Source organism: Molossus molossus, unplaced genomic scaffold (genome assembly GCF_014108415.1).
Source record: "Molossus molossus isolate mMolMol1 unplaced genomic scaffold, mMolMol1.p scaffold_m16_p_18, whole genome shotgun sequence".
NCBI classification, from domain to species: domain Eukaryota; kingdom Metazoa; phylum Chordata; class Mammalia; order Chiroptera; family Molossidae; genus Molossus; species Molossus molossus.
The window spans coordinates 591,835-618,844 of record NW_023425353.1 but is presented as its reverse complement, the minus strand read 5'-3'; the positions used below and the strand labels follow the sequence as shown (position 1 = coordinate 618,844).

At 37.6% G+C, this 27,010-nt stretch overlaps 1 protein-coding gene across 1 annotated transcript in view; it reads left to right on the top strand.

The window, feature by feature from the left end:
* GXYLT2 (glucoside xylosyltransferase 2) overlaps positions 1 to 27,010 on the top strand; it is a 178,981-nt gene that overhangs the window by 44,149 nt on the left and 107,822 nt on the right. Inside the window, exon 3 of the mRNA XM_036267224.1 lies at positions 490 to 621. Within this exon, the coding sequence (XP_036123117.1) occupies positions 490 to 621 (132 nt within the window). The remainder of the gene's footprint in view (positions 1 to 489; positions 622 to 27,010) is intronic.

The following is a 27,010-nucleotide window of genomic DNA, read 5'->3' as shown; positions in this document are numbered from 1 at the left end:
AAAATGAACAAGCAGAACAGAAACATTCTTATAGATACAGAGAAATTTTGTTGGTTGTCAGATGGGAGGGGGTTGGGGGAATGGGTGAAAAGATGAAGGATTAAGAAGTAAAAATTGGTTGTTGGACTGACAATCCTCAAAGGCAAGGGGGTTGGGGGATAGGAAGAAATAAACCAAAGAACTTATATGTATATATGCACAACCAATGGACACAGACAACAGTGTAGGGAAAGACAGGAGGGGGGCAGGAATGGGGAGGAGGGAGTCAGTGGGGGAAAAATGAGAAACATCTGTAATACAGTCAACAATAAAGATAAGTTTCAAAAAAAATCATAGCAATGGTCTTTCATTCACTGAGCATTAAAAGTAATAATAAAGTTAGACTTTTTATGTAAGTTGCCTGAGTAAATGCCATTTGACTATTCAGAAGCTTTAGGTGATTTTCATATTTCTGGGGTCTAATCACCCTCTTGACTCTGTGTTTTTCAGTTACGACAGTGGCCTGACTCATATACAAAGAAGTTTGTGCACAAAATCTACCCCATCACGTTTTCGGTTGGAAACCCTCAGGAATGGAAGAAATTATTCAAACCCTGTGCTGCCCAAAGACTCTTTCTTCCGGTAGGAACACCTGCTTTTAATAAGATGCTGCTTGGGGGAGAACTGCTCCTGGACATGTGGTGAAATGAACTGGAATAGATTTATAGACATTCTGCATCCAGCTGAAAATGTGTTTTTCTTGGATTCTGTAGCTGATGCTCTCAGTCTTCAGAGTGGAGAGAGAAGGTCCCTCCATTTGGAAGGTTGTCTTTGGCAAAGACTGAGAGACTGAGAGCATCCAAAGCTTAGTTTGAACTATGGATCTTTCTGGCTACGGCACCATTTACTGGCTGGGTAAACCTCATAAATCTCCCGGTTCCTCTACACCTGAGTCGGTTTCCTCCATCAGCTTGGCACACGGTTGACCCTCAGTAAATATTAGCTTCAATTATTATTATTATTTCTTTGATAACAAGAACTACAACTAGCTGTGGCCATGCAGAGAAGGTCCAGAACTTTGATTCAACCTTTGCATGTTGAATTTTTTAATTGAATGTTTTAATTTCATTTAAAAAATCCTAAATAGAAAAATTGCTGAACATATATCAAAACTGAGGATATTAAGAAGCATATTTGAAAAAAATCAAAGAAAGTACAGTCACCAGAGGTAAAATGAGGCATTGCTGAGACCAATCAATGATGACTTGAGCTATAGTGGTTGCCTTAGAGATGGATACAGAACCTGCCTGAGAAATAGAATTTACAAGTCCTCATGGTGGGCTTGTTGTAAGAGTTGAAGGGAAGTGAAGCAATAAGAATTTCACCCAGGTTTCTGACCTGAAAAGGTTCATCTGTTTGAAATTGCCAATGTTCAGCTATTTATGACCTACAAAAAAGGCAGTTTCTTACGGTTTAGTTCACTAAATGGATGGTGGTGCTATTTAGAGATGGGTAAGACTGGAAAAACTCTGTGTTGGTGAGAAGGGAGGTGAGTTTAATGTGGGTCATATCTTCTGTCGGTCTGACATTCTAAATGGCAGATGGCATTTTTAGCATTTCTTACCCAGAACCTCTGAGAAGAGCAAGGCCTGGATGTACTACTGGTGCTCAATCAGTAAACAACCTTCTTTTCATATGCCACAGATGTTTCTATATGTTGTCAGATGGGATTAGTTGAATATAAATAAGTGTAAGAAAATAACCTCAAATTGGCATTAAAATCTCTAAGTTGGTGATTTTCAAACTATTATTACTATTTAAGAAGATGATAAAAATTGTCAGGTTTCTGCTTATTGTCTTAGGGGGAAAATATATTGTATAGCCAAATTTATTGGGGGAAAACTGTCTCCCCAACCTATCCATAAATATTAGCAACATATTTGAATTTTCCCTGACCTTGAATTGTGTCTTTTAACTCTTTTAATTTTTTAAAAATTTTTATTAATTTATTTTTTACAGATGTTTCTCCTTCCTCCACCCCAGACACCCTTCCCCCCATCCTGCCCCCCCCCCAGCATTGTTGTCTATGTCCGTTGGTTACGCATACATGCATATTAATTCTTTAGTTTATCTCATCCATCCCTCCCCCCCACTCTGAGGTTTGTCAGTCTGAATTGAATTGTGTCTTTATTGTCACTATTAAAACAAAAACAAAGCAAACAAACAAACAAACAAAAACCACCACAGGATGGTTTTCATTCACCCTAGCTAAGTAAGTATTCTACTTTCAGTGACAAATGGGTGCTGGCGTTCCTTATCTGCTTTTGATGATGGAAACTAGAGGTCCTTAAAAATAATAGAGATTGTGGTTGACAGGACATTTATCTTCTCTGAGTTATGTCATAACAACAGATTATAAACTTGACATTTTTGGGCATCAGTGAGATGTTCTTTGGGTAGTTTGTTTTAAAGTTTAGGTGACGTTTTTCTTGAAATTTACCTTTATAAAACCAAATCATGTGTGCTGCTGAGGCAGCACAGAGAAGATGGAAATCCTAAAATGTAAGCATTTTACAGGTGCTCAGTCAACTGACTGAGAAGCACAGTCTTACCCATTTTCTGAAGGGATCTAATCTACCCCAAACCTGCAGAAGAAACCCTTTCTCGGGTTAGGTTTTGCTATGAGAATGATCAGAGCACGAGTCTTTGCAATTCAAGCCCATTAGATTTCCAAGTACAACCACTGGAATTAGATCTCACCAAGTCAAGATTTATGAAGTCCTAAAAATCGGTGGGCATTTTCTTTCCTAATGGGATAATGTGTGGATAATGGTCCTGAACGCAGGACCATTACTGATGCACACAAAACCTGGATGCTTGACTAAGCTCTCTAAGCTGCATACGGCTTTCAGGTAATTCAGAAGTTTAACATATTTAAAACCATATGCCAGTTCCAAAGAAGTAAAAATTGTTCATTAAACTTGATCCTGGAGGACTTTTTCCTTTTCCATTAGTAAAGGAAATAATTAAGTTTTATGAATTCACATCACTTTTCCCCCACTTAATAGGAATTAGTGAGATTTTATAATGGATTTATATATTATGTTACACATTCTGCCTATTTTATTACAAAGACCTATATCCTCAATAATGCACTCCGCTGGGGATCCTAGAGGTATTTACAATATGACAGAGATCACTGGATTACAGAAACTGCAGATACTACATTGTCATGTGACACCCAATTAGGTTAAAGTAAGGGACTATACAGGCCCCACCCAGGGAGAAAGCCTTTTTTAACCAAGTTTCAGTAAGTTCCAGGATGTCACTCTTGCTCCCAACACTTGCCTCAAGCATCCATGTTCAAGGAAGGAGTTAGGGAAGGATATGTCAAGAGAAACAGGATAAAGTTGCTTACAGACTTGACCTGTAAATTTGTCCTGAGAGTTTTCTTTATTTTTAATCATTTTTTCTATTATAGTTGACATACATTATTATATTAGTTTCAGGTGTACACCTCATTGATTAAACATTACAAACTTATTAAGTGATCATCCCAATAAATCTAGCACTCATCTGACACCGTACATAGTTATTAGAATATTACATCTCCATGGTTATTCTGTAACAACCAATTTGTAGTTCTTAATTCCTTCACCTTTTTCACCTGTTCCCCCAACCCCTTCCCCAGCTGGCAACTGTTCTCTGTATCTATGAGTTTCTTTCTGTTCTGCTTGTTCATCTGTATTGGTTTTTAGATTCAACTGTTGATAGATATTTATTTTATTGTTTATATTTTTTATCTTTTTTTTCTTTTTATTCTTAAAGAATGCCCTTTCACATTTCATGTAATACAGGTTTGGTGGTGATGAACTCCTTTAGCTTTTTCTTGACTAGGAAGCTCTTTGTCCTTCCATTCTAAATGATAGCTTTGCTGGGTACAGTAATCTTGGTTGTTGGTCCTTTCTTTTCATCACTTTGAATATTTTTTGCCAATCCCCTCTGGCCTGAAAAGTTCCTGTTGAGAAATTGGCTGACAGTCTTATGGGAACTCCCTAATAGGCAATTAACTCTTGCTGCTTTTAAGATTCTGTCTTCGTCTTTAACCTTTTGCACTTTAATTATAATGTGTCTTGGTGTGGCCCTCGTCTTGTTTGGAACTCTCTGTGCTTCCTGGACTTGTAAGTTTATTTTCTTCACCAAGTTAGGGAAGTTTTGTCATTATTTTTTCAAATAGGTTTTCAGTATCTTGCTCTCTCTCTTCCCCTTCTGGTACCCCCATGATGCGAATGTTGGTATGCTTGAAGTTGTCCCAGAGGCTCCTTGCACTAACCTCAGTTTTGGGGGATTATTTTTTCTTTTTGCTGTTCTGGTTGGTGTGCTTTGCCTCCTTATATTTCAAATCTATGGTTTGCTTCTTGGCTTCATCTGTTCTACTGTTGAGTCCCTGTAATGTATTCTTCATTTTAGTTAATGTATTTTTCATTTCCAACTGGTTCTTTTTAATGTTTTCTTTCTACATTTTAAAGTTTTCTATATCTTTCTTGAAGTTCTCATAAAGTTTATCTACTCTTCCCCTAAGTTTATTGAGCATCCTTATAACCAGTGTTTTGAACTCTGCACCTGATAGATTGTCTCCATTTTGTTTAGTTTTATTTTCTGGAGTTTTGTTCTTTTCTTTCATCTGGGACATGTTTCTTTGTCTCTTCATTTTGGCTGCCTCCTTGTGTTTGTTTCTATGTATTAGGTAGAGCTGCTATGTCTCCTGGGCATGGTGGAGTGGCCTAATGTAGTAGGTGTCCTGTGGGGTCCAGTGGCACAGCCTCCCTGATCACCCCAGCTGGGCCTCCAGGTGCATCCCCTGTGTGGGCTGTAGTCCTTCCTGCTGTAGTTGAGCCTTGATTGCTGTTGGTATGTCAATGGAGGATTTATCCCCATGAAGATCAGCTGCAAGGACAGGCTGTGGACACTAACCTCTGTGGAGGATCAGCTGTACAGGGGGCCACCCTACAGAGCAGAACTTACTTCAATGGGGCTCTGGTGCCCATTGAGTGCCCCTTAATGTCTTGCTTGTGGAGATGATTGGGTGGTAGTGCTTTGACATGCTCTGGCTCTGGGACCTCCCAGGAGATATAGGCCAAGGTCAGGCACCATCTGTGTTTCCAGGGCCACCCAGTATGAGCTACAAAGTTCATGCAGATGGCTGCTAATTGTGCTGGGCTTGGAGGTGCTCAGGTGAGGACAATCTGTGAGCCAAGGCTGGATACTACTAGTGCCAGGCCTGGGGTCACTTAATGAGAAGTATGGGGTATGCCTAGGCCAGATGCTGCTTCTTTGAGAGATTTTAGGACTTTCTGAACATGAATCAAGACAGGCCATTCATATGGAAAAGCCACTGAAAACAGCTCAGATGAGCTTGAAATTTGGGTAAGGCATGGCCTCAGGGAATTACCAAGTGAACCAGGTTGATGGAGTCTCAAATATGGTGCCAGACTGCTGGCTCTGTGGGGAAAGGGCTCATCAGGAAACAATGGCCTCTGCAGCACTTCTCTCTGGGAAAAAAACCTGCTCCCTTCAGCCCTGGCCCTGATGTCAAACTACTTAGTCCCTCCCCGTATGTCTCTGGTGCCTTTCAAGCTGCTGCCTCTGCACTGGAGCTCAGAGGGCGTGAGTCTGAGTAAGTCCACATTCGGGCCCTTTAAGAGGAACTGCCTCAGTTCCAGCATCTCTCCACCCCTCTCAGCCTCAATCCCACTGATTTTCACAGCCAGAAGTTATGAGGACTTTTCTTCCTAGCACTGGAACCCTGGGCTGTGGGGCCTGGTGTGGGGCTGGGATCCTTTGCTCCTCAGGGACCTTCACAGATGATTTTTATCCACCACTCGTGGGTGTGGGACCAGTCCATTCAGAGCCTCCGCCCTCCTACCAGTCTCGGATGTGGCTTCTTTAATTCCCTAGTTGTAGGACTTCCATTCAGTCAGATTTCAGTGTTTCTGAGTGATGGTAGTTCTGTAGTTTAGTTGTAATTCTGATGTGGTTGTGGGAGGAGGTATCATGTTTACCTGCGCTGCCATCTTGACTGGAAGTCTCTGAGAGTTTTCTTTTTTTTATCCTCACTCGAGGACATTTTTGCATTTATCTTCAGATAGAGCAGGAGGGAGAAAGGGAGGAAGAGAGAGAGAGAAACATCGACGTGAAAGGGACACATCAAGTGGCTGCTGCCCACACAACCCAACCAGGACCGGGGACGAACTTCAACCAAGGTACGTGCCCTTAGCAGGAACCGAACCCGGGTCTCTCTGGGCCACAGGCCAATGCTCCAACCGCTGAGCCAAACCGGCCAGGGCTCTGAGAGTTTTTTAACTCAATTTATTTCCAACAAACTAGCTCCATTTTTTAACATCTCAGAGAAGTACCACATCAAGTCAACAAAAAACCTTCACTAGATTTTTTTTTATATCATATCAAGAGCAACAGCATGCAACCTTCCCTTTTTCCTCTTCAAGTCTGTTAGAGGTCTGCAACTGGTTCTATTGTGTGCAAAACTGTATACTTAGCAAAGAGGTTCTGATGAGTTGCCACAGGCTAATGGAAAAGGAAGGTTTTCTTGACTTATTAGAAATTGTTATAATTAAGGTCAGGCCTCTGTGTTATTTTTAATATTAAACGTCAACATTAGCAATTTTCCTTGAGGCCTCCTTGGAAACAATCCTTTGGATATCAACAAATACTGACTGGCCAATAGGAATATATTAAAATCTTTATTAAGAGGAATGTTAATTAGAATCACCATAAATGATATCTATATATTTCATCCAGCACCAAGAGTTCAAAGATTCTTCTTGGGGTGAAATTAACTACCAAAAAGATAATATAAAAATTACTGTAGATACCAATTTTGTTGAACAAGCTTCCCACAGTATTTATTATTTACTCACACATTATTAAAGGTTTGACATTCAGGATTTTTACAATTCTTGGTTTCATGTAAGAGAAACTCAGTTTCAACGAGTTAGTCAAAGAAGGAACTTTGCTGGCTTATACCACGCCTGCAGTCAGGGCTCCCATGATGCCACCAGGGCTCTGTCTCTCCCTCAGCCTGTGCATGTGCCCTTGCCAGTGTGGCTCAGTTGGTTGGGCATCATCCCATGCACCAAGAGCTTGACAGTTTGATTATGGTCAGGGCACCTGCTGGGGTTACAACTCGATCCCTGGTGCAGGGCATGAAGGACGCAGCCAATTGATGTTTGTTTCTTGGGTGTTTTTCTCTCTTTTCCTTTTGCTTACTCTTTCTCTAAAAATCAATAAAAAAAGTCTTAAAATAAAAAAAAAGACCTACTCTGTGAGCATGATGATTGCTTAAAGCAGGCTGAGATCCAAATTCTAGAAACTTAGCTACTACAATACAAAGAGCATGGCAGGGTGGTGGCATGAGGTGTTCTGTGGACTCAGTCCCCAGTGAAACAAGCAATATTTTTTTGTGTGCAATTTTTATGGATTTATTTTTGTTACAGATGTTTCTCTGTCTCCTTCCAGAAAACCTTCTCCCGATCCCACCCCTTCTCCCAGTCCCAGCATTGTTGTCTATGTCCATTAGTTATGCATACATGCAAAGAAGTTCTATGGTTTATCTCATCTACCCCCCCCCCCCCACTGAGGTTTATCGGTCTGAACTGTACTGCTTTCTATGTCCCTGGGTCTATTTTGTTCATGAGCTTATTTTGTTCATTATATTCCGCAAATAAGTGATATCATGTGGTATTTGTCTTTCTCTGATTGGCATAATGTAACTAAGCATAATGCTCTCCAGATCTCTCCATGTCGTCTCAAAGGACAAGAGATCTTTCTTTCCTACAGCTTCATAGTGTTACACTGTGTATATGTACCAGAGCTTTTTTATCCATTCATCTAATGATGGACACTTGGGCTGTTTCCAGATCTTAGCTATTGTAAATAGTGCTGCTATGAACATAGGGGTACACATATTCTTTCATATTGGTGTTTCAGGCTTCGTAGGGTATATTCCTAGAAGTGGGATCACTGGGTCAAATGGAAGTTCAATTTTTAATTTTTTGAGGTAGCACCATAGTGTTTTCCATAGTGGCTGCATCAGTCTGCATTCCCACCAGCGTGTACTAGAGTCCCCTTTTCTCCACACCCTCACCAACACTTTTGTTTGATGATTTGTTTATGGTGGCCATTCTGACAGGTGTGAGGTGATACCTCATTGTTCTTTTAATTTGCATCTCTCTGATGATTAGTGATGATGACCATTTTTTCATGTCTCTTGGTCATTTGTATGTCCTGTTTGGAGAGGTGTCTATTTAGGTTCTTTGCCCATTTTTAAATTGAGTTCTTTGTCTTACTTTTGTTGAGTTGTATGAGTGCTCTATATATTTTGGAAATTAACCCCTTATCTGATGTATCGTTAGCAGTTATGCTCTCCCATATAGTGGGTTCCCTTTCCATTTTGTTACTTGTTTCTTTCACTGTGCAGAAGCTTTTAAGGTTGATGTGGTTCCATGTATTAATTTTTTTCTTTCTTTTTCTTGCTTCAGGTGTTGTATCATTGAAAATTCTACTGCATGTGATATCTGAAATTTTGTTGCCTACATTTTCTTCTAGAATTTTTATGGATTCACCAGTCACATTTAAATCTTTTATCCATTTTGAGTTTATTCTTATGTATGGTGTAAGTTGGTGGTCTAGTTTCATTTTTTTGCATGTAGCTGTCCAATTTTCCCAACACCATTTATTAAAGAGGCTGTCCTTACTCCACTGTGTGCCCTTGCCACCTTTGTCAAATATTAATTGAGCATAATATCTTAGGTCAATTTTAGGGTTCTCTGTTCTATTCCACTGATCTATATGCCTGCTCTTGTGCCAGTACCAGCTGTTTTGATTACAGTGGCTTTGTAGTATGACCTGATATCCGATATTGTGATCCCTACTTTGTTCTTTATCTAGATTGCTATGGCTATTCGGGGTCATTTTTTTTGGTTCCATATAAACATTGGGAGTATTTGTTCTAGTTCTGTGAAGTATGTCATTGGTATTTTAATGGGAATTGCATTGAATCTATAGATTGTTTTGGGTAGTATGGACATTTTAATGATGTTAATTCTTCCAATCCATGAACAAGGTATGTGCTTCCACTTTTTTGTATCTTCCTCTATTTTTTTTGTTCAATGTCCTGTAGTTTTCTGCAAATAGGTCCTTTACTTCTTTGGTTAAGTTTATTCCTCAGATTCTTAATTGTTTTGCTGTAATAGTAAATGGGATTGTTTTTTAAATTTCTCTTACTGTGAGTTCATTATTGGTATATAAGAATGCTGTAGGTTTCTTAATGTTAATTTTGTATCCTGCTACTTTGTCAAATTTACTTATTAAATCTAGCAGATTTTTGATAGAGTCATTAGGGTTTTCTATGTGCAATATCATGTCATCTGCGAATAATGACAGTCTCACTTTCTTCTTTTCAGTCTGGATTCCTTTTATTTTTTTCTTCATGTCTAATTGCTGTGGCTAAGACTTCCAGTACTATGTTAAATAAGGGTGGCGAGAGTGGGCATCCCTGTCTCATTTCTGTTCTTGAGGGAAATGGGTTTAGTTTTTGCCCACTGAGGATGATGTTGCCTGTAGGTTTTCCCTATATGGCCTTTATGATGTAGAGATATGATCAGTCTATTTCCACATTGCTGAGCATTTTATCAGAAATGTTTATGTGGTGTATCACATTTATTGATTTGCAAATATTGTATCATCCTTGCATTCCTGGGATGAACCCCACTTGGTCATGGTGAATAATTTTTTGATGTGTTGCTAGATCCAATTTGCTAATATCTTGTTAAGGACTTTGGCATCTATGTTTACTAGGGATATTGGTCTGTAGTTTTCTTTGTAGTGTCTTTATCTGGTTTTGGAATTAGAATTATGCTGGCCTCATAAAGCGAGTTGGGAAGTTTTCCTCCTTCTTGGATTTTTTAGAATTGTTTGAGGAGAATGGGTGTTCTTCTTTGAATGTTCGATAAAACTCCCCTATGAAGCCATCCAGGCCTGGGCTTTTATTTGCTGGAAGAGTCTTGATTGCATCTTCAATTTCCTTAGTTGTTATTAGTCTGTTCAAGTGTTCTATATCTTCCCGGTTCAGTTTTGTGAGACTATATGTTTCTAGAAATTTGTTAGTTTCACTTTGCTTGTCCAACTTGTTGTTGTATAATTGTTCATAGTATTTTATAATGATCCTTTGTATTTCTATGGTGTCAGTTGTTACTTCTCCTATTTCATTTCTGATTTTGTTTAATTGGGTTATCTCTCTTAGTTTCTTGGAGAGCATAGCTAAGGGTCCATCAATCTTTTTTATCTTTGCAAAGAACCAGCTGTTTGTTTCATTGATCTTTTGAATTGGTTTTTCTGTCTATGTCATTTATTTCAGCTCTCATCTTTACTATTTCTTTTCTTCAACTTGCTCTAGGGTTTTCTTTTTGTTTGCTTTCTAGTTCTTTAAGTTGTGAGGTTAAATAGTCAATTAGAAATTTTTCTTGCTTCTTGAGGTAGGCCTGTAATGCTATGAACTTCCTTCTCAGAACTGCTTTCACTACATCCCATTGATTTTGTGTTGTCCATTTTCATTAGTTTCCAGGAAGTTTTTAATTTCTTCCTTGATCTTCTTGGTAACCCATTCATTGTTTAATAACATGCTACTTAGCTTCCATGTATTTGAATGTCTTTTAGGTTTTTATTGTAGTTGATTTCTAGTTTCATGCCATTGTGATCTGAGATGATGCTTGATATGATTTCAATCTTCTTGAATTTGTGGAGACTTTGTTTGTGTCCTAACATGTGGTCTATCTTTGAGAATGTTCCATGTGCACTTGAGAAGAATGTGAATTCTGCAGTTTTGGGGTATAATTCTCTGTAGACATCTATGAAATACATTTGATTTAGTGCATCATTTAGAGTCTCTTTTTCTTGCTAATTTATTGTCTAGAGGATCTATCCAGTGATGTCAGTGGGTGTTGAAGAACCCTGCTATGATTGTATTGCTATCGATTTCTCCTTTGACATCCTCAAGAAGTGTTTGAATATATTTTGGTGCTCCTATATTGGGTACATATATGTTTAGCAAGGTTTTTCCTCCTGTTGGATAGATCCTTTCAATATTATGTAGTGACCTTCTTTGTCTCTAGTTATGGCCTTCATTTTGAAGTCTGTTTTATTGAATATGAGTATTGCTACCCCAGCTTTTTTTCCTTTCTTTTTGCTTGGAAGATTTTTTTTCCATCCCTCACATTCAACCTATGTGAGTTTTATGTTGTGAGGTGGGTCTCTTGTAAACAACATATATGTGAGTCGTGCTTTCTTATCCATTCAGCTACTCTGTGTCTTTTGATTGGAATGTTCAGTCCTTTTATATTTTAGGTTATTATTGATATGTACTTATTTATTGCCATTTTTGTTAATTGTGGTTATATTTTTCTTCCTATTTCTTCTACTAATTACAGCAATCCTTTTAACATTTCTTGCAGTGCTGGTTTGGTGCTAATATATTCCGTTAGCCTCTTTTTGTCTGGGAAGCTCTTTATTTGACCTTCTATTTTGAATAATAGCCTTGCTGGATAGAGTCGTCTTGGATTCAGATTCTTGTTTTTCATTACTCTGATTACTTCATTCAGTTCCCTTCTGGCCTATAGTGTTTCTGTTGAGAAGTCAGCTCATAACTTTGTGGGAGTTTCTTTGTAGGTAACCTGTTGCTTATCTCCTGCTGCCTTTAGGATTCTCTCTTTGTCTTCAATTTTTGGCATTTTGATTATTATATGTCTTGGTGTAGACCTGTTTGGGTTCTTCTTAGTGGGGCTGTCTGTGCTTCTTGAACTTGAATGCCTTTTTCCTTCACCAAGTTAGGGAAGTTTTCTGTCACTATTTCTTCAGATGTATTCTCTAACCTTTGCTCATTTTCTTCTTCTTCTGGAATACCTATGATGCAAATGTTGTTATGTTTCATGTTGTTTCACAGTTCTCTTAAGCTGTCTTCCTGTTTTTTAATTGTTTTTTCTTTTTGGTTTTCTGATGGGTGAATTTTTTTACCCGGTCTAATTCACTGAACCGATCCTCAGCTTCCTCTACTCCGCTGTTTATTCCTTCCAGTGTGTTATTTATTTCTGCCATGTTGTTCTTCTTTTCTAATAGGTTGCTTTTCAATGTTTCTGTGTCTTTATTCATGCTATTGAGCTCTACTCATGCTCTTGAGCTTCCTCATTATTATTGCTTTGAACTCTACCTCTGATAACTTGTGTAACTGCATTTTATTTATCTTTTCTACAGTAGAGGTCTCTTGTTTTTCATTTGGAATTTATTTCTTTGTTCCGTTTTAGCTGTCTCAGTGGGTTTTGGAGCCTGCCATATTTTCCCTGTGGGTATTGGTGTTTTGCCAATTGTGGCTCCCTCTTTTGGGTTTGGATGAGTATGGGAGGACCCACTTTAATCACCACTGGACAAATTTCTGGAAACACAGAGTCTTCCTAAAGTGAACCAGGAAGAGACAGAAAACTTGGACAGACCAATAACAACTAAGGAAATTGAAGATGTAATCAATAAACTCTCAGCAAACAAAAGCCCAGGCTTCACAGGGGAGTTTTACAGAAAATTCAAAGAACTAATACCCATTCTTCTCAACCTATTCCAAAAATTCCAAGAAGAAGGAAGACTTCTAAACTCATTTTATGAGGCCAGCATAATTCCAATTCCAAAACCAGATAAAGACACTACAAAGAAAGAAAAGTACAGGTAAATATCTCTGATAAACATAGATGCCAAAATCCTTAACAAAATATTAGCAAATTTGATCCAGAAATGCATTAAAAATATTATTCACCATGACCAAGTGGGATTATATTGTGTATGGCTGGCACAATATTCTCAAATCCATAAATGTGATACACCACATAAACAAAATGAAAGATAAAAACCATATTATCATATCAATAAATGCTGGAAAAGCATTCAACAAAATCCAGCGCCCATTTCTGATAAACCAGTGAGCAATATGGGAATAGAGGAACCATATCTCAACATAATAAAGGCCATATAAGAAAAACCTACAGCCAACATCCTCCGCAATGGGCAAAAACTAAAAGCATTTCTCTTAAGAATAGGAAAAGACACTCTGATTTTACATTGTTCTGGAAGTCTTAGCCACAGCAATTAGACATGAAGAAAAAATAAAAGGGATCAAAATTATAATGGCAGAAGAACAACTGTCATTATTTGCAGATGATATGATATTGTACATAGAAAATCATAAAGACTCCATCAAAAATCTACCAGAACTCAATAAATTTAGCAAAGTAGCAGAGTACAAAATTAATATCAAGAAATTGAAGATATTCTTATACACCAATAATGAACTCACAGAAAGAGAAACTAAAAAAAAAAAAAAATCCATTTACCATTGCAGCAAAAAAAACCTAAGATACGTAAAAATAAACTTAACCAAAGAAGTAAAGAGCCTGAAAAGTGGGCAGAGGATCTAAATAGACACCTCTCCAAACAGGACATGCAAGTGGCCAAGAGACATGAGAAAACACTCAATGTCACTAATCATCAGAGAGATGCAAATTAAAACATCAGTGAGGTATCACCTCACACCTGTCAGAATGGCTGCCATCAACAAATCATCAAACAACAAGTGTTGGCGAGGGTGTGGAGAAAAGGGGACTCTAGTACACTGCTGGTGGGAATGCAGACTGTGCAGCCATTATGAAAGACAATATGGTGTTACCTCAAAAAATTAGAAATTTAACTGCCATTTGACTGAGTAATCCCACTTCTAGGAATATATCCTAAGAAGCCTATAACACCAATCAGAAAGAATATGTACCCCTATGTTCATTGCAGCACCATTTACATTTGCTAAGATCTGGAAACAACCCTAGTGTCCATCAATAGATGAGTGGACAAAAAACACTGTGGCACATATACACAATGGAATACTATGCAGTTATAAGAATGAGAGATCTCTTATCTTTTGAGATGACTGGAGGGACCTGGAGAGTATTATTATAAGTGAAACAAGCCAATCAAAGAAAGACAAATATTACATGATCTCATTTATTTGTGGTGTATAATGAACAAAACAAACTGATGAACAAATAGACTCAAAGACATAGTACTAGGGCACAGACTGACAAACCTCAGAAGGGTTGTGGGGGAGGGAAGGGAAGAGAAGAGATAAAACACAGAACTTATATGCAGGTATGCATAACTATGGACAACAATGCTGGGGACAGGTGGGGGCGGGATTGGGAAGAGGGTGTCAACAGGGGGAAAAGGTGAAACAGCTGTAAAAAAATTAATTAATAATAAATGAATAAAACTCAGTAAGACTCAGTTAGAATCTGTGACATTTGAACCATGACCTACTTCCTCCTTTTCCCCCTCCAGCTCAGCATCATGGAAACTTAGCTCTAGACAATTCAGTCAAGAACACAGGGATCCTTTTCTCCACAGCTCCCAGTTAAGGGATACAATATTTCCTTGAGGGAGGTGGACAGGTCATCAGTATTTCTCATGTCTACTACCTATATTTTGCAGAGTTTAAATTCTAACCAAGTTTGGCCAAGGGTTCAGGGGATACAGTAATTAAGAGTAATCTGGTAACTTCAGGGGAGCAACAAGATAAACTATAGGCCAGTTAGTCTACAAGAGAGAACCAGGAAAAGAGACATATAAAAAGTACCCTCCTGGTGTCGGAATAAAGTTCAAAGACTGGCCTCAAAAACTACCCCTGAAAATGGTCCTGAACTTAATTGGACCAGGCTGTAGGGCAATTTGTGCTTCAGGCCATTGTCAAAAACAATAAAGAATAAGTTGACAGTTCGTGGAGCCTAATAGCTAAATGTAATACCGACAGAGTCAGACAGCTTAACAGAAAGATTAGAGGAGTCAGTCAAAGAGATAAAACCAGTCATTGCAGGGTGACTGTATGCATGCCCAGAGCTGCACCCACTGAGGAACAACAGTGTAGGCTTCCCATGGTGGGTGAAATGGATTCACTAAAATAGTCCAGTCAAGACACTAAACAAATAAATAAGCAAACATCAACATCAACAAGGTTAGTGGGGAGGGGGGGCAGGAGGGGGAGAATCAGTATCCATGATTGTTGTAAAATATTATCTAAAACATCCTAAAATATATTATCATGCTACAGTATATTAATGCCCTAAATATATTATCTAAATTTTTTCAACAAAAAAAGTATGAGACATGCAAAGAAACAGGAAAATGTGACTTAGTCATAGGGAACAAATGCAGGCGACAGAAACTGCCTGTGAGAAGGCCCAGATGTCATATTTAGTAGAAAAGTACTTCAAAGCAGACGTTAAAAATATGTTCAGGCCTCAAAAAGAAACAACAAATATGTCCCTCAGTAGGTGAATGATTAAATAAATTGTGGCACATTCAGACAATGAAATATTAGTAAACACTTAAAAAAAAAAAGCTGTCAAGCCATAAAAAGTCATGGAGGAACTTTAAATGCATATCACTAAGTGAAAGAAACCAATGAGAAAGGCTATGTAGCCCTGGCTGGTTTTGCTCAGTAGTTAGAGCGTTGGCCTGCGGCCTGGGTTCAGTTCCTGCTAAGGGCACGTACCTCAGTTGTAGTTTGTCCCCGGCCCTGGTTGGGTCATATGGGTGGCAATCACTCAATGTGTCCTTTTCATGTCGATGTTTCTCTCTCCCTCTCTCTCCCTCCCACTTGATCTGAACAAAATATCAAAAAAATGTCCTCGGGTAAGAATAAAAAAATATATATGTATGTGGAGAAAGGCTATGTACTATGATCCCAGCAATATTACATTCTGGAAAAGGCCTAACTGTGGAGACAATGAAAAGACAGTGGTTGCTAGGGGGAATGACGGTGGAATAAATGAATAGGCACTGTAGAAAAGGTTTTTAGGACAGTTAAAATATTTTTATAATATTATAATGATGAACATATGTCATTACATATTTACCCAAACCCATAGAATGCACACCACCAGAGTGAACCCTAACGTAAATTATGGTTTGAATGGTTATGCTGTGTCAGTGTAGGTTTATCCCAGGTAACAAATACACCATCTGGTGAGTGATGTTGATCATAGAAGCTATGCATGTGTGGGGGCAGTGGGCTTACAGGGAGTCTCTGTACCTTCCTCTCAAGTTTGTTGTGTACCTAAAACTGCTCTTAAATTGTCTTCAATTTTTTTAATTCAAGGGACCTAGAATATCTAAAACAGTATTTAAAAAGGAAAACAAAGTTGTAAGATTCACTTCTCAATTTCAAAATTTACTACAAATCTACAGTCATCAATCCAGTGTAGTACTGGCATAAGGATGTACATATAGATCAATGGAAGTCCAAAAATAAACCCTATAATTGCAGCCCATTGGTTTCAATCAGAAGTGCCCAGGCAATTCACTGGGGAAAGAATAATCTTTTCAACAGATGGCGCTGGAATAACTGGGTATCCACATGTAAAAAATAAAAATAAATAACATAAATAAAAATATATAATAAAATAAATTAAATTAAATAATAAAATAACTTGTATTTCCTATCTCATACTATATGTAAAAATTTATTCAAAATAGACCAAAGGTGTGAATATAAGATTTAAAAATATGAAAGTTCTATATTTTAGAAAAAAATATGGGAGTAAATCTTCATGACCTTGGATTAGACAGTAGTTTTTTAGATATGTCACAAAAGCAACACACAACAAAAAAACTTATTTGGACATCATAATTGATTGTGTGTGTGTGTGTGTGTGTGTATCAAATGACCCTGTAAAGAAAGTGTAAAGAAAATGTACAGGAGAAAATATTTGGGTATCACATATCTGATAAGGGCCTTATATCTAGAATATATAAAGAAACTTTAAACTCTATAATAAAAAGACAAATAGCCCAATTTTTAAAAATGGGCAGAAGATCTGAATAGATATCACCAAAGAAGATATGCAAGTGGGAAATATTCATGTGAAAAGATGTTCAATACAATTAGTCATGGAAAACAATCAAAACCACATTGAGATGCTACTGAGACGGCTCCAATAAAAAAGACATAATAACAAGTGCTGGAAGGATGTGGAAAAATGGAACCCTCATACACTACTAGTACTCAAAAACTTGTACTCAAATATTTATAAAAACATTATTCATAAGAGCCACAAGATGGAAACTACTCAAATGCCCATAAACTGTTCACTAGGTAAACAGTTGTATATTTATACAATGGAAAGTATTTGGCAGTAAATATAAATGAAGTACTCACATGAGTTACAACTAAGAAGTGCCTTGGAAGCAAGTGAAGGGACAGGAGCCATTCACAGATGAACACATATTGTGTGATTCCATTGACCTGAAATGTCTCGAGTAGATAAATCTATCAAAGAGGTAGAGAGTGAATTATTGCTGCTGAGGCGAAGCAGGGTGGGAAATGGGGAATGACGCTCTCGGCCACAGGGCTTCTTTCTGAGGCAATGGAAATGGTCCAAGATGAGATTGTGATACTCTTTGCAGAACTCTGTCAATATACTGAAAACCGTTGAGTTGTTCACTATAAATGGATGAATTTATGGTATGTAAAGCCATTAAAAGAGAAAATAAAAACATGATAAAAATAACTCTGTATTTAAATTCTGGGGTATTCTGATTGGCCAACCATGATTCATGTGTTCATACCTGAATAATTATTATAGCGAGAAAGTTGGGTACTCTGGTTGGTCTGACTTGAGTCCTCGTCTCTTCCATGGATGACAGGACCCAAATGCAAGTGAACCATATAGGTTCTTTTTTTCCACAGGAGCAGGTGTTGCTCTTGTCAGAAGATTGGGAAGGCCAAACGGTAGATGTTTATCTGACTTAAGAATAAATAGTTCCATAACATCTCTTCTCATGCCTTCGAAAAGTCCTTCTACTTTGTTAAGGTGAGAAGCATGAGATAATGTATAATGTGTAGCCTTTAGAAAATTTAATAGCCACAGTATTTCAGATCTATTGAAGCAGTATAGTATAGTCGTCAAAACCACATTCTCTTGAGGCAGCCCAAATATGTTCAGTTTTGATTCTACCACTTTGTAACCTGGGGCGATAACTTGATCTTTACTTGCCTCAATTTACTCATCTGTAAAACAGGAATAAGAATATTACTTATCTCATAGCATTTTGAAAACTTAAATTAGTTAATGCATTTAACACCCTTAAAAACAGTGCCTGGCACATAATAAATTTTAACTGCTAATTTTATCATTATTGCTATTGTTATGAGGACTGATGTGTGGCATGAAACTATTGAGATGATAACTACTTTCCCAAAAGGACCTTATCTTGGTTGGTAGCAACAACAAAAATTGGTCTAGTTGGCCAAATCATAACCAACAGAACAATTATAACCCAGCAGAGAACTCTTCCATCATGTCATCAATTACATTGTAGGGAATTGTCTTTTTGACCCCAGTATGATTACCATCCTTGTAGTTCTGTATTCTCAATATTTGTATGAAGCACACTCCATGAATCATACCTAATATTTGTTGATTGCCTACTGTAACATAATCCTCTGGTTGCAAGCAATCATAATCGACTAAGGCTGTGTTCTTCAGGAGACTTGATTGAAAGGATGTTGGGCTCAGGATGGAAGAGAAGTTTAGCCAACTAGGTTTGTGTCTAATTAAAGATTGCAAGCAAATAATTTGCATTTGTATTTATTTGTTCCCTAAACTATATTAAAATTAATAATTAAAATTTTAAAGGCCATAATCCTTCTATTCTAGGAGAAAAAAACACGAGAGCAGGAAAACTATGCTGCCCAGACAGGGATTTGGAAGAAATATTGGCAGGGATTTAAGAGCACTAACTTCAGGGTGTTTCCCACTAAGGTAGATCAGCCAGAGCATCCTACTCTGAAAAACACAACTGGTTGCCCCCACATACTTATAGACGACTCTTAGATATTAACAGAACTCCACAATCACTAGAAATGTGAAGAAACCCTCTAATGAGATAAATATCAAATCAAAGACATCAACTTAGAGAAAATAATATATACATGATGAATAAAACTTGTGAAGAATTCATGATTAGTATCCTCAGAGAAATAAAAGAAGGTAACACATGAATACACATAAGATTCTGTAAAAAAAATGAAACATTTAGAGGATTAAACATAAATTCTTATAAATTCAAAATACGATAACAGAAACAAACAACTAAATAGAATAATTGAACAAAAAAATTGAAATCTTTGCAAAAGTAAAATAAAAAAAAAAAAAAGACCAATAAAACCAATGAGATAATGTCAATAAAATGATCAGAAAGTTAGAGGATAAGTCTAACATCTGAACAAATAAGGACTTTGGGCCCTGGCTGGGTGGCTCATTTGGTTAGAGCATTGTCTCAAACACCAAAAGGTTTGACTTCCAGTCAGGGCACATACCTAGATTGCAGTTCAATCCCTGGTTGGGTCGTGTATGGGAGGAAACTGATCAATGTTTCTCGCTCATCTTTATGTTTCTCTCTCTCCAATATTAATAAAAACATATCCTTGGATGAGGATAATATATATATATATACACACACACACATATATATATATATATGAGCTTTGGAAAGAGAGAACAGAAAACAAAATGAACAGAAAATCAACAGAAAAATTAATTTAAAATTTTTTCCAGAATATGAAGGCACAAGTTCCCACATTGAGAGAACCCACCAAAAGACTATCACATTATTTGTGGGGGTCGCAGGAGGGAGGAGACAGACACACAGCATGAGGCAAAATAACTTGAACTTTCAGGAGTTCCAGGGCAACATAGGAGCCTCCTGAACTCCCCTTCTCCCATGAACACACTGAATTTACAGCTACAAGCAGAGACATTTCCTCTGAAAGAAGTTTGGAAACTAGCTGGAGGACTCCTACATGTTGGGCAAACAAGAAAGTACCCACATCGAAACTAGTGTTGGCACATCCTCAACTACTGTGAGCCACTCAGAACAAAGAAGATATTTGTGCACTCACTTAGGTTTGAGAGGTAACCAAGAGGTTGGACCAGGCTGATCAAAAATGTTCATTTCTTACATAAAACTATTTTTTCAAGAGTAGGAGAGATGGCTGTTTTATGTAATGTACAGAAACAGGAAAAAATGAAGAAGCAGAGGAATATACTCCAAACCAAAGAACAAAATAAACCCTCTAAAAATAGACCCTAATGAAATGGAGTTAAGTAATTTATCTGATAAAGAATTCAAAATTAGTCATAAAGATGTCTCTGAAGTTGAGAGAATAATGTATGAACAAAGTGATATTTACAGCAAAGTGAAATTTACTACAAAGAGAAAATATAAGAAAGTATCAAGCAAATCATAGAGCTGAAAATATAATAACTGCACTGAAAAATTCAACAGAGCAGTTCAACAGCAGAATAAAACAAGGAGAACTATTAGAACAACAGGAATAAAAAGAAGATCAGAGTTATTCAGAGTTAGTAAAGGTGAAGGGCGTTCACATCCAAAGGATCAAACATCAGAAGGGCTTCAGACTTCTCAATAGCAATAGGAAATTGCTAAAATATTGAAGAAATGCCTTTAAAACTCAGAGGCATTATCATTTCCAACCTAGAATTCCATACCAAGCCAGCTACAAATCAAGTGTATGAGTAGAATCAAGACATTTTCAACACTAATTTGCAAAGATATGTGCACATCTATGTTCATTGCAACACTGTTTACAATAACAAAGACATGGGAACAACCTAAGATTTGTATATATGTGGTACACATATACAGTGGAATACTACTCAGCCATAAAAAATGTGAAATCCTCACATTTGGACAACATGAATGGACATTGAGGAAATAAGTCAGATGAATAAAGACAAATACCATATTATTTCACTCATATGTGAATATAAAAACAAAAATAAGACAAACAACCAAAAAAACAAAGAAAGTTATAGAAGCAGACAACAGATAAGTAACCAGAGGGGAAGGGGGCCTAGAGGGAGGAGGCAATAGCTAAAGGTGGTCAATTGTATGGTGACTCTTGAAATCAAGTCAGTGGATTATAATCAGCTTTTTAAAACATTAAAAAAGGAGAATAGTGCAGAATAAGGGACATGCATTGTTATTGTAAGAGCAAATATTATTTTGAAGATGTTTTCGGCTTTACATACTTCTGTATATACTAGAGTTGTGATGTAAATGTATTTCTCACAGAACGGCACAGTAGAAAACAGTTGGAGAAAGGAGGCTTTAAAAGGCATCTTCAGGACACACCTCTGAGACGAGCTGGTGGCCCAGACCACAGTGTCTGCTGTGCAAACACGTGTGGGACCTCTTGGTCTACGATTTCATTAACTCTTTTTTAAAATCCTCACCTGAGGATATGTTTTTAATTATTTTAGAGAGCAAGGAAGGGAGAGGGAGGGGAGGGGAGGGAAGGGGAGGGGAGAGAGAGAGAGAGTGAGAGAAAGAGAGAGAGAGAGAGAAAGAGAGAAAGACTGACCTCCCATAGCTCTGTCTGGGAATCAAACCCGCCACATTTTGGTGTACAGGACAATGCTCCAACCAACTGAGCTACCTGACCAGGGCTGATTTCATGAACTCTTGAGTCTTTGAGGGATGTACTGATTTATATCCTTTTCAGAAATGAGGATACTGAAGTTAAGGGAAGGTAAATCATTGTCCTGGGATAAACTGTAGAGGTGGATTGGAGCCCACATTTCGTGTACAGCAGAGTCATTCTGCCCTACTTGCTGTCTCTGCGGTCCAGAGTTTTGGCCAGCACATGTAGAAAACATTCCCAGGTGTTCCATATGCCTCCTTTGGAAGAATCCCCTGAAGCTCCCCTTCTTCAGCTGTTGATTGGATGTAGAAATAGTACACATGCCTTAGCTCAGATTCATCTGCTTAGTTAGGCTGCTGTATTTAAAATTGCTTCCCTCCCAGATCACTTTGTGAGTCATATAAATGTCTAACCAGTATACTGTACATCTAAAACGGATGTAAAATAGTATTACTTGTCAATTGTAGTTGAAAAATAAACGAAATAATTTCTTAAATTGAAAAAAAGACAGAAAAAAAATTTTCCTTCCTTTGCTTTATTTACCCCCTTATCACACTACCTTCAGAGTTAGAATACCATATAATTTAATTATTAGTTTTAGTTTTTGGCTTCTCTCACCAGTTTATAAGCCTTATCAGGGGAGAGATCTTTGATCTCCAGCACCAGAACAGTGCCAGGCACATGTCAACAGGAGGCACATGTGTGCTTAGATGTGTAGAAGAATGAACTCATAAAATGGGCTGTAACACTTAAAAAGTTGTCTAGCCTTGACCCAGTATATACTCAGTAAATGTTACTTAGATTTGATTATCAAACATATGGAAAAGGAAAACATTCTTTGAAAATCAATCCAATTTGAGTCAATAACGACAGTTCTTTAGAACCCAGTGATCCTGTTTTCAGCAACTTCCAAGCAAAGAACATATCCTCTGGGGAGAAACTATATCCTCCAGATTCTCTGATTAAGAAACTAGACTCTGCTTTAAGTGACAGTTGTCATGGCTAAGATGTCTACAGCCAACAAGGAAAGATTGTGTGTACTTGCTGGCTGGTATTACAACACCTGATAACAGGAGGAAGCAAGCCAGCAGGGATCGCGCAGATGGAGGATCTGAGACGGTCATTATTTCAGAGGTGGCAGGGAAACCAGACCCTTTGGTAACATGAGGCCTGTGGAAAACGCCCTGCGTACAGATGAACAGTTGCCACACAGCTGAGATGATGAAATCAGGACCTAATATAAGTTTGCTGAGCCAGACTTTTAGGAGAACCATCCAAAACAAAGCCTTCATTGATTTGCCTCAAAGGCCATCTGACTTTTGTTTGCTTGGAAATCAAAGATTAAACTGATCAGAAGAGTCCACTTCATTGATGGGAACATCGAATGTAGCTGTGATATTAGTACTGGGCTGTTTTCTGAGACTTCACAAAAATGAATATGTGAGGTATACATACTTCCACAAGGGGGCGTAATAGGAGCAAAATAAAACTTGATACACTTTATTATTAATTAATTTATTTTTGTTGCAGATGTTTTTTCTTTTTCCCCCATTGACACGCTTCTTCCAATCCCACCCCCCCAATACACTTGAATATTGTGCCATTTTAACATAGTAATTTAACAAACAACTTCAAATTCTCAAAAGAAAATGATAGATCACAATTTAATCAATTATTTTGAGGGGGAATCACTTCATAAATTATATAAATGTCTATGCTATACCCTTGAAACATTGTATTTCACATGGGAACTGTGAATTTAAATTTTTAACTTAATTTAAAAAGAAAAATATGTACCTATTTTATTTTAAAAGAATGAATATGTATTTCTGTATAAATTTTCAACATATTTTTAAAAACAGGAAAAAAGGATGATACTTCCCAAGTGTTTATAATTTTCTCCTCTCTTAAACTATCTTAACATTATCAAAGAGACTTTTTGAGAATATATTGCATTAAATAGAAAGTTCTTTGTTCTCTACATCCAAAAGAAAAGAGAGATATTCCAAAGTGGTAAATTAGAAAGCATGTATATTATGATTCTGTTACTATTTTTAAAAATCCAAAAGTATATGTTCCTGTGTGTATGTCTGTGTGTACACCCACAATCATTTATACACACAGCCATTCATTCAACAATGTTTGTTAAGCCCAATTATGTGACTCACCCTGGAGATATTGTGAAATTATACATTAATTTGAAGTAGTAATAGGATTGAAAAAAAAAAAGGTTTAGAGAGTGGTGAGATTGGGCTCTCTGAGGAGCTAACAGAGATCTGAATTCCTGACCAGATATGATCACTCACACGTATAAGGCAACGCAGAGACACAGTTTGGGGAAATAGTCACTGAACTACTGATGTTAGTTAAAGAGAAGAGAGGGTTGTGAGGGCTTGTCGTGGTGGTGAAAGAGCAACTTTAATTTCTTACTCTGTAGCGTGCTGACTTGTAACATGTTTGTTACACACAACCATGAATTTGTATATTGTGTAATTTAAACCAATTCTTTTAAATGGCAAACCAATAAGAAAAGGAAAACAAAAACATTAAAGATTTTTCTGATGTATGAAAGCTGTCTGCTCACATTTGCAAGGATGTACAGATGTACCAGAATTATTACTGAGCCATGACGGTACAGGCCTCTTTTTCCAACCAGGTATTCTGGATCTGAATGTAGTTATATTAATACCAGAAAATGGCAATGACAATAGAGAAAAAGGTGATTGTACTGACCTGTTTATTTGTCTCCTGCCATCTGTGCCCCTAACCCTGCATGCCACTGCTGGATTTTTGGGTTTTAAATGCTACTCATAATGTGAATTTTCAGCTCAAAACCTATGCAGAGTTCCTGTTCATTGTAGGCTCAAGTTCAAATCTGCCAGCCTGGTATCTTGGGCCCTTTGCATTCTGTCAGGCTACCTGTTAACTTTTCAACATGATTCCAAATCACGGTTTCCCATCCAGCCAGGCTGGTCTGTCACTGTGCACCTTTCTCTCCTTCATACTGTTGCTTGAGGGACCATACCCTGTCTACTGTACCCCCTCACCTTCAGCACTCCAGCCTCACTTATTAAAATCATACACAATAATTCAAAACTCAGCCCAACACCTTAATCATCTAAGCTCAAAATTCTCTTTCCCTTTAACAAATTATTTCTCAAAGATGCACATAGGCTTCTAAGATCAGTTATCAATGTGGGCACATGTTTTAAAATAAACAGGTAGATAGACAGATAATTATAGATATGTGTGTATACACTGATCAGTATACATATATATATTTCCTAGCTCTGTCCATTGAGAGAGGCTAGACGCAGTGATATCTAGTGGCAAGCACACTTAGCTCCCAGATCTTGGTTTCTAAGCTCCATCTTTCAGTAAAAGAAACCAGGACTCCGTGGGGCACTGTCTGATTCCAGGGCGAAGAGCGCGGGGAGTGTGAGATGAATCTGGAGTACCCTGTAGTGCTGTAAAGTAGAGCAAAATGATAATAATAATATTGAAATATAATCTCCCAATAAAATATTTTTTCATAAGTCTATCCAGGTATAAATAAATAACCATAAATAAATGAATAGGATAAATTAAAATTCTTTCTTACAGAAGACTTTAAATTAATACATGTAGAAAGAATGAGGAAAGTAGAAAATATCACAAGGATACCATAGTACGAGTTGCTGTGGGTAAGATGTGCCAGTGCTAAATGAACGCTACAATTAGGGGGTGAACGTTTAATGAGAAATAGGATATTTGCAGTTTCACAGTGCCTCCTCCAAAATATCTGGTAATTACAAAAGGGGAAATACCGAGTTTCCGGTGGAGAATCCTGGCGGAAAGCACCACAGTCAAATGATCAAGGTTTACACATGCCCAGCCTCACGTGTGCCCAGACACCACACACCGAGAAGGGGCTTCACCCCTGTGTGTCCCTCTGTATGAGCACAGACTCAATCTCATCACGAGAAAACACCAGACACCATACTGTGGGACTTTTATACAAAATACTGACCAATATTCTTTAATGACGTTAAGCTTATGAACAGACAAGGACCGAGGGACAGACTGGAGGAGACAAGGGGACAAGACAACTCAGTGCACTGTGGGATCCTTGACAGGATTTGGAACAGAAAAAGGACAGTAGAAAAACTGTTGAAATCAAAGTAAATTCTGTGGTTTAGTTAACAGTGTTGTGCCAAAGTTATTTCCTCATTTGATAAGTGTTCAGTGGCTATGTAAAATGTTAACACAAGGGGGCGCTCAGTGAAGAGACCCGGGAGCTCTGGACTCTGCAACTCCTCTATAAATATAAAATGATTTCAATTAAAACCGGTAAAAACATACATTTATATACATATGCATATATATTTCTGTGGCCTATATCAGACCTAATCATTCATAATCTGGAGGTAGGGCCCGAGAATCTGCATTATAAACAAACTTGTGCACTGAAGTTTAAGAACAACTCTCTGTGCCGTCGTGTGCATTGTGAACATGTATGTTTACTGCTTCATTTTGGTGGAAATCTGCATGGCAGAGCAGAAGGGGCATGAGCTTTGGGATCCAAGAGCCCTGGTTTCGTCTAGGTGCTACCCTTTAGTAGTAGTGGCTTGAGGTAAGCTGTTCAAGTTAATCTGTTAAGTGGGGGTAGTGAGGCCACCACAGCAGGGTTGTTGAGGCAGTGGCAACAATGTATATGAAATGCCTGGGAAAATGCTTAACACATAGCAGGTTCTAAAGAAACAAAGGGGTTACTATTCCTCTACATTTATAAATTACTGGCAAAAACATCTGCTGATTGACTATTTAGTATAGCTGTGTGACCTTGGGCAAGTTGCTTAACCTCTCTGGTGTCTCCGTTTCATCATCTATGAAATGAGGATCATAATAGTACTACCTCATTAGGTTATTGTGAGGATTAAGTGAGTTAATATGTCAAAGCTGGTTAAATAGTACCTAAGCACGTAAGTGGCTAAATAGGTGTTTACGTTTTTATAATTATTTAGTCAGGATAGTAAATGATAATATATAATTATTTTTATAGAATTATTGTTTATAATGACAACTTGGGCTATTGCCTGTTTTAACCATGGTTTTCATCTTCCAGATTTTTACCTGTTTACTGGAAGATATCTCAGAGGTTACCCAGTCATCAGTGAAAATGCTTATTATTATCTGGCTTTCTCCTTTCCCTCAATAATTGTTGTCTCTGGAAAAGCCTGATTCTACCAGGTCCAAGTGTACTTTCTTTGGGGAAAAAAGTGTGACAAAATGGCACAGGAAAATAGAACTTAATTTTTATCAAATTGAAAATATGTATTAAAATGTAGAATTCCCTTTCCTTTCTGATTTTGGTTTGGGGACTTAAGAATTTCGGTCCTAGCCCGGCTGGTGTGGCTCAGTGGTTGAGCATTGACCCATGCACTA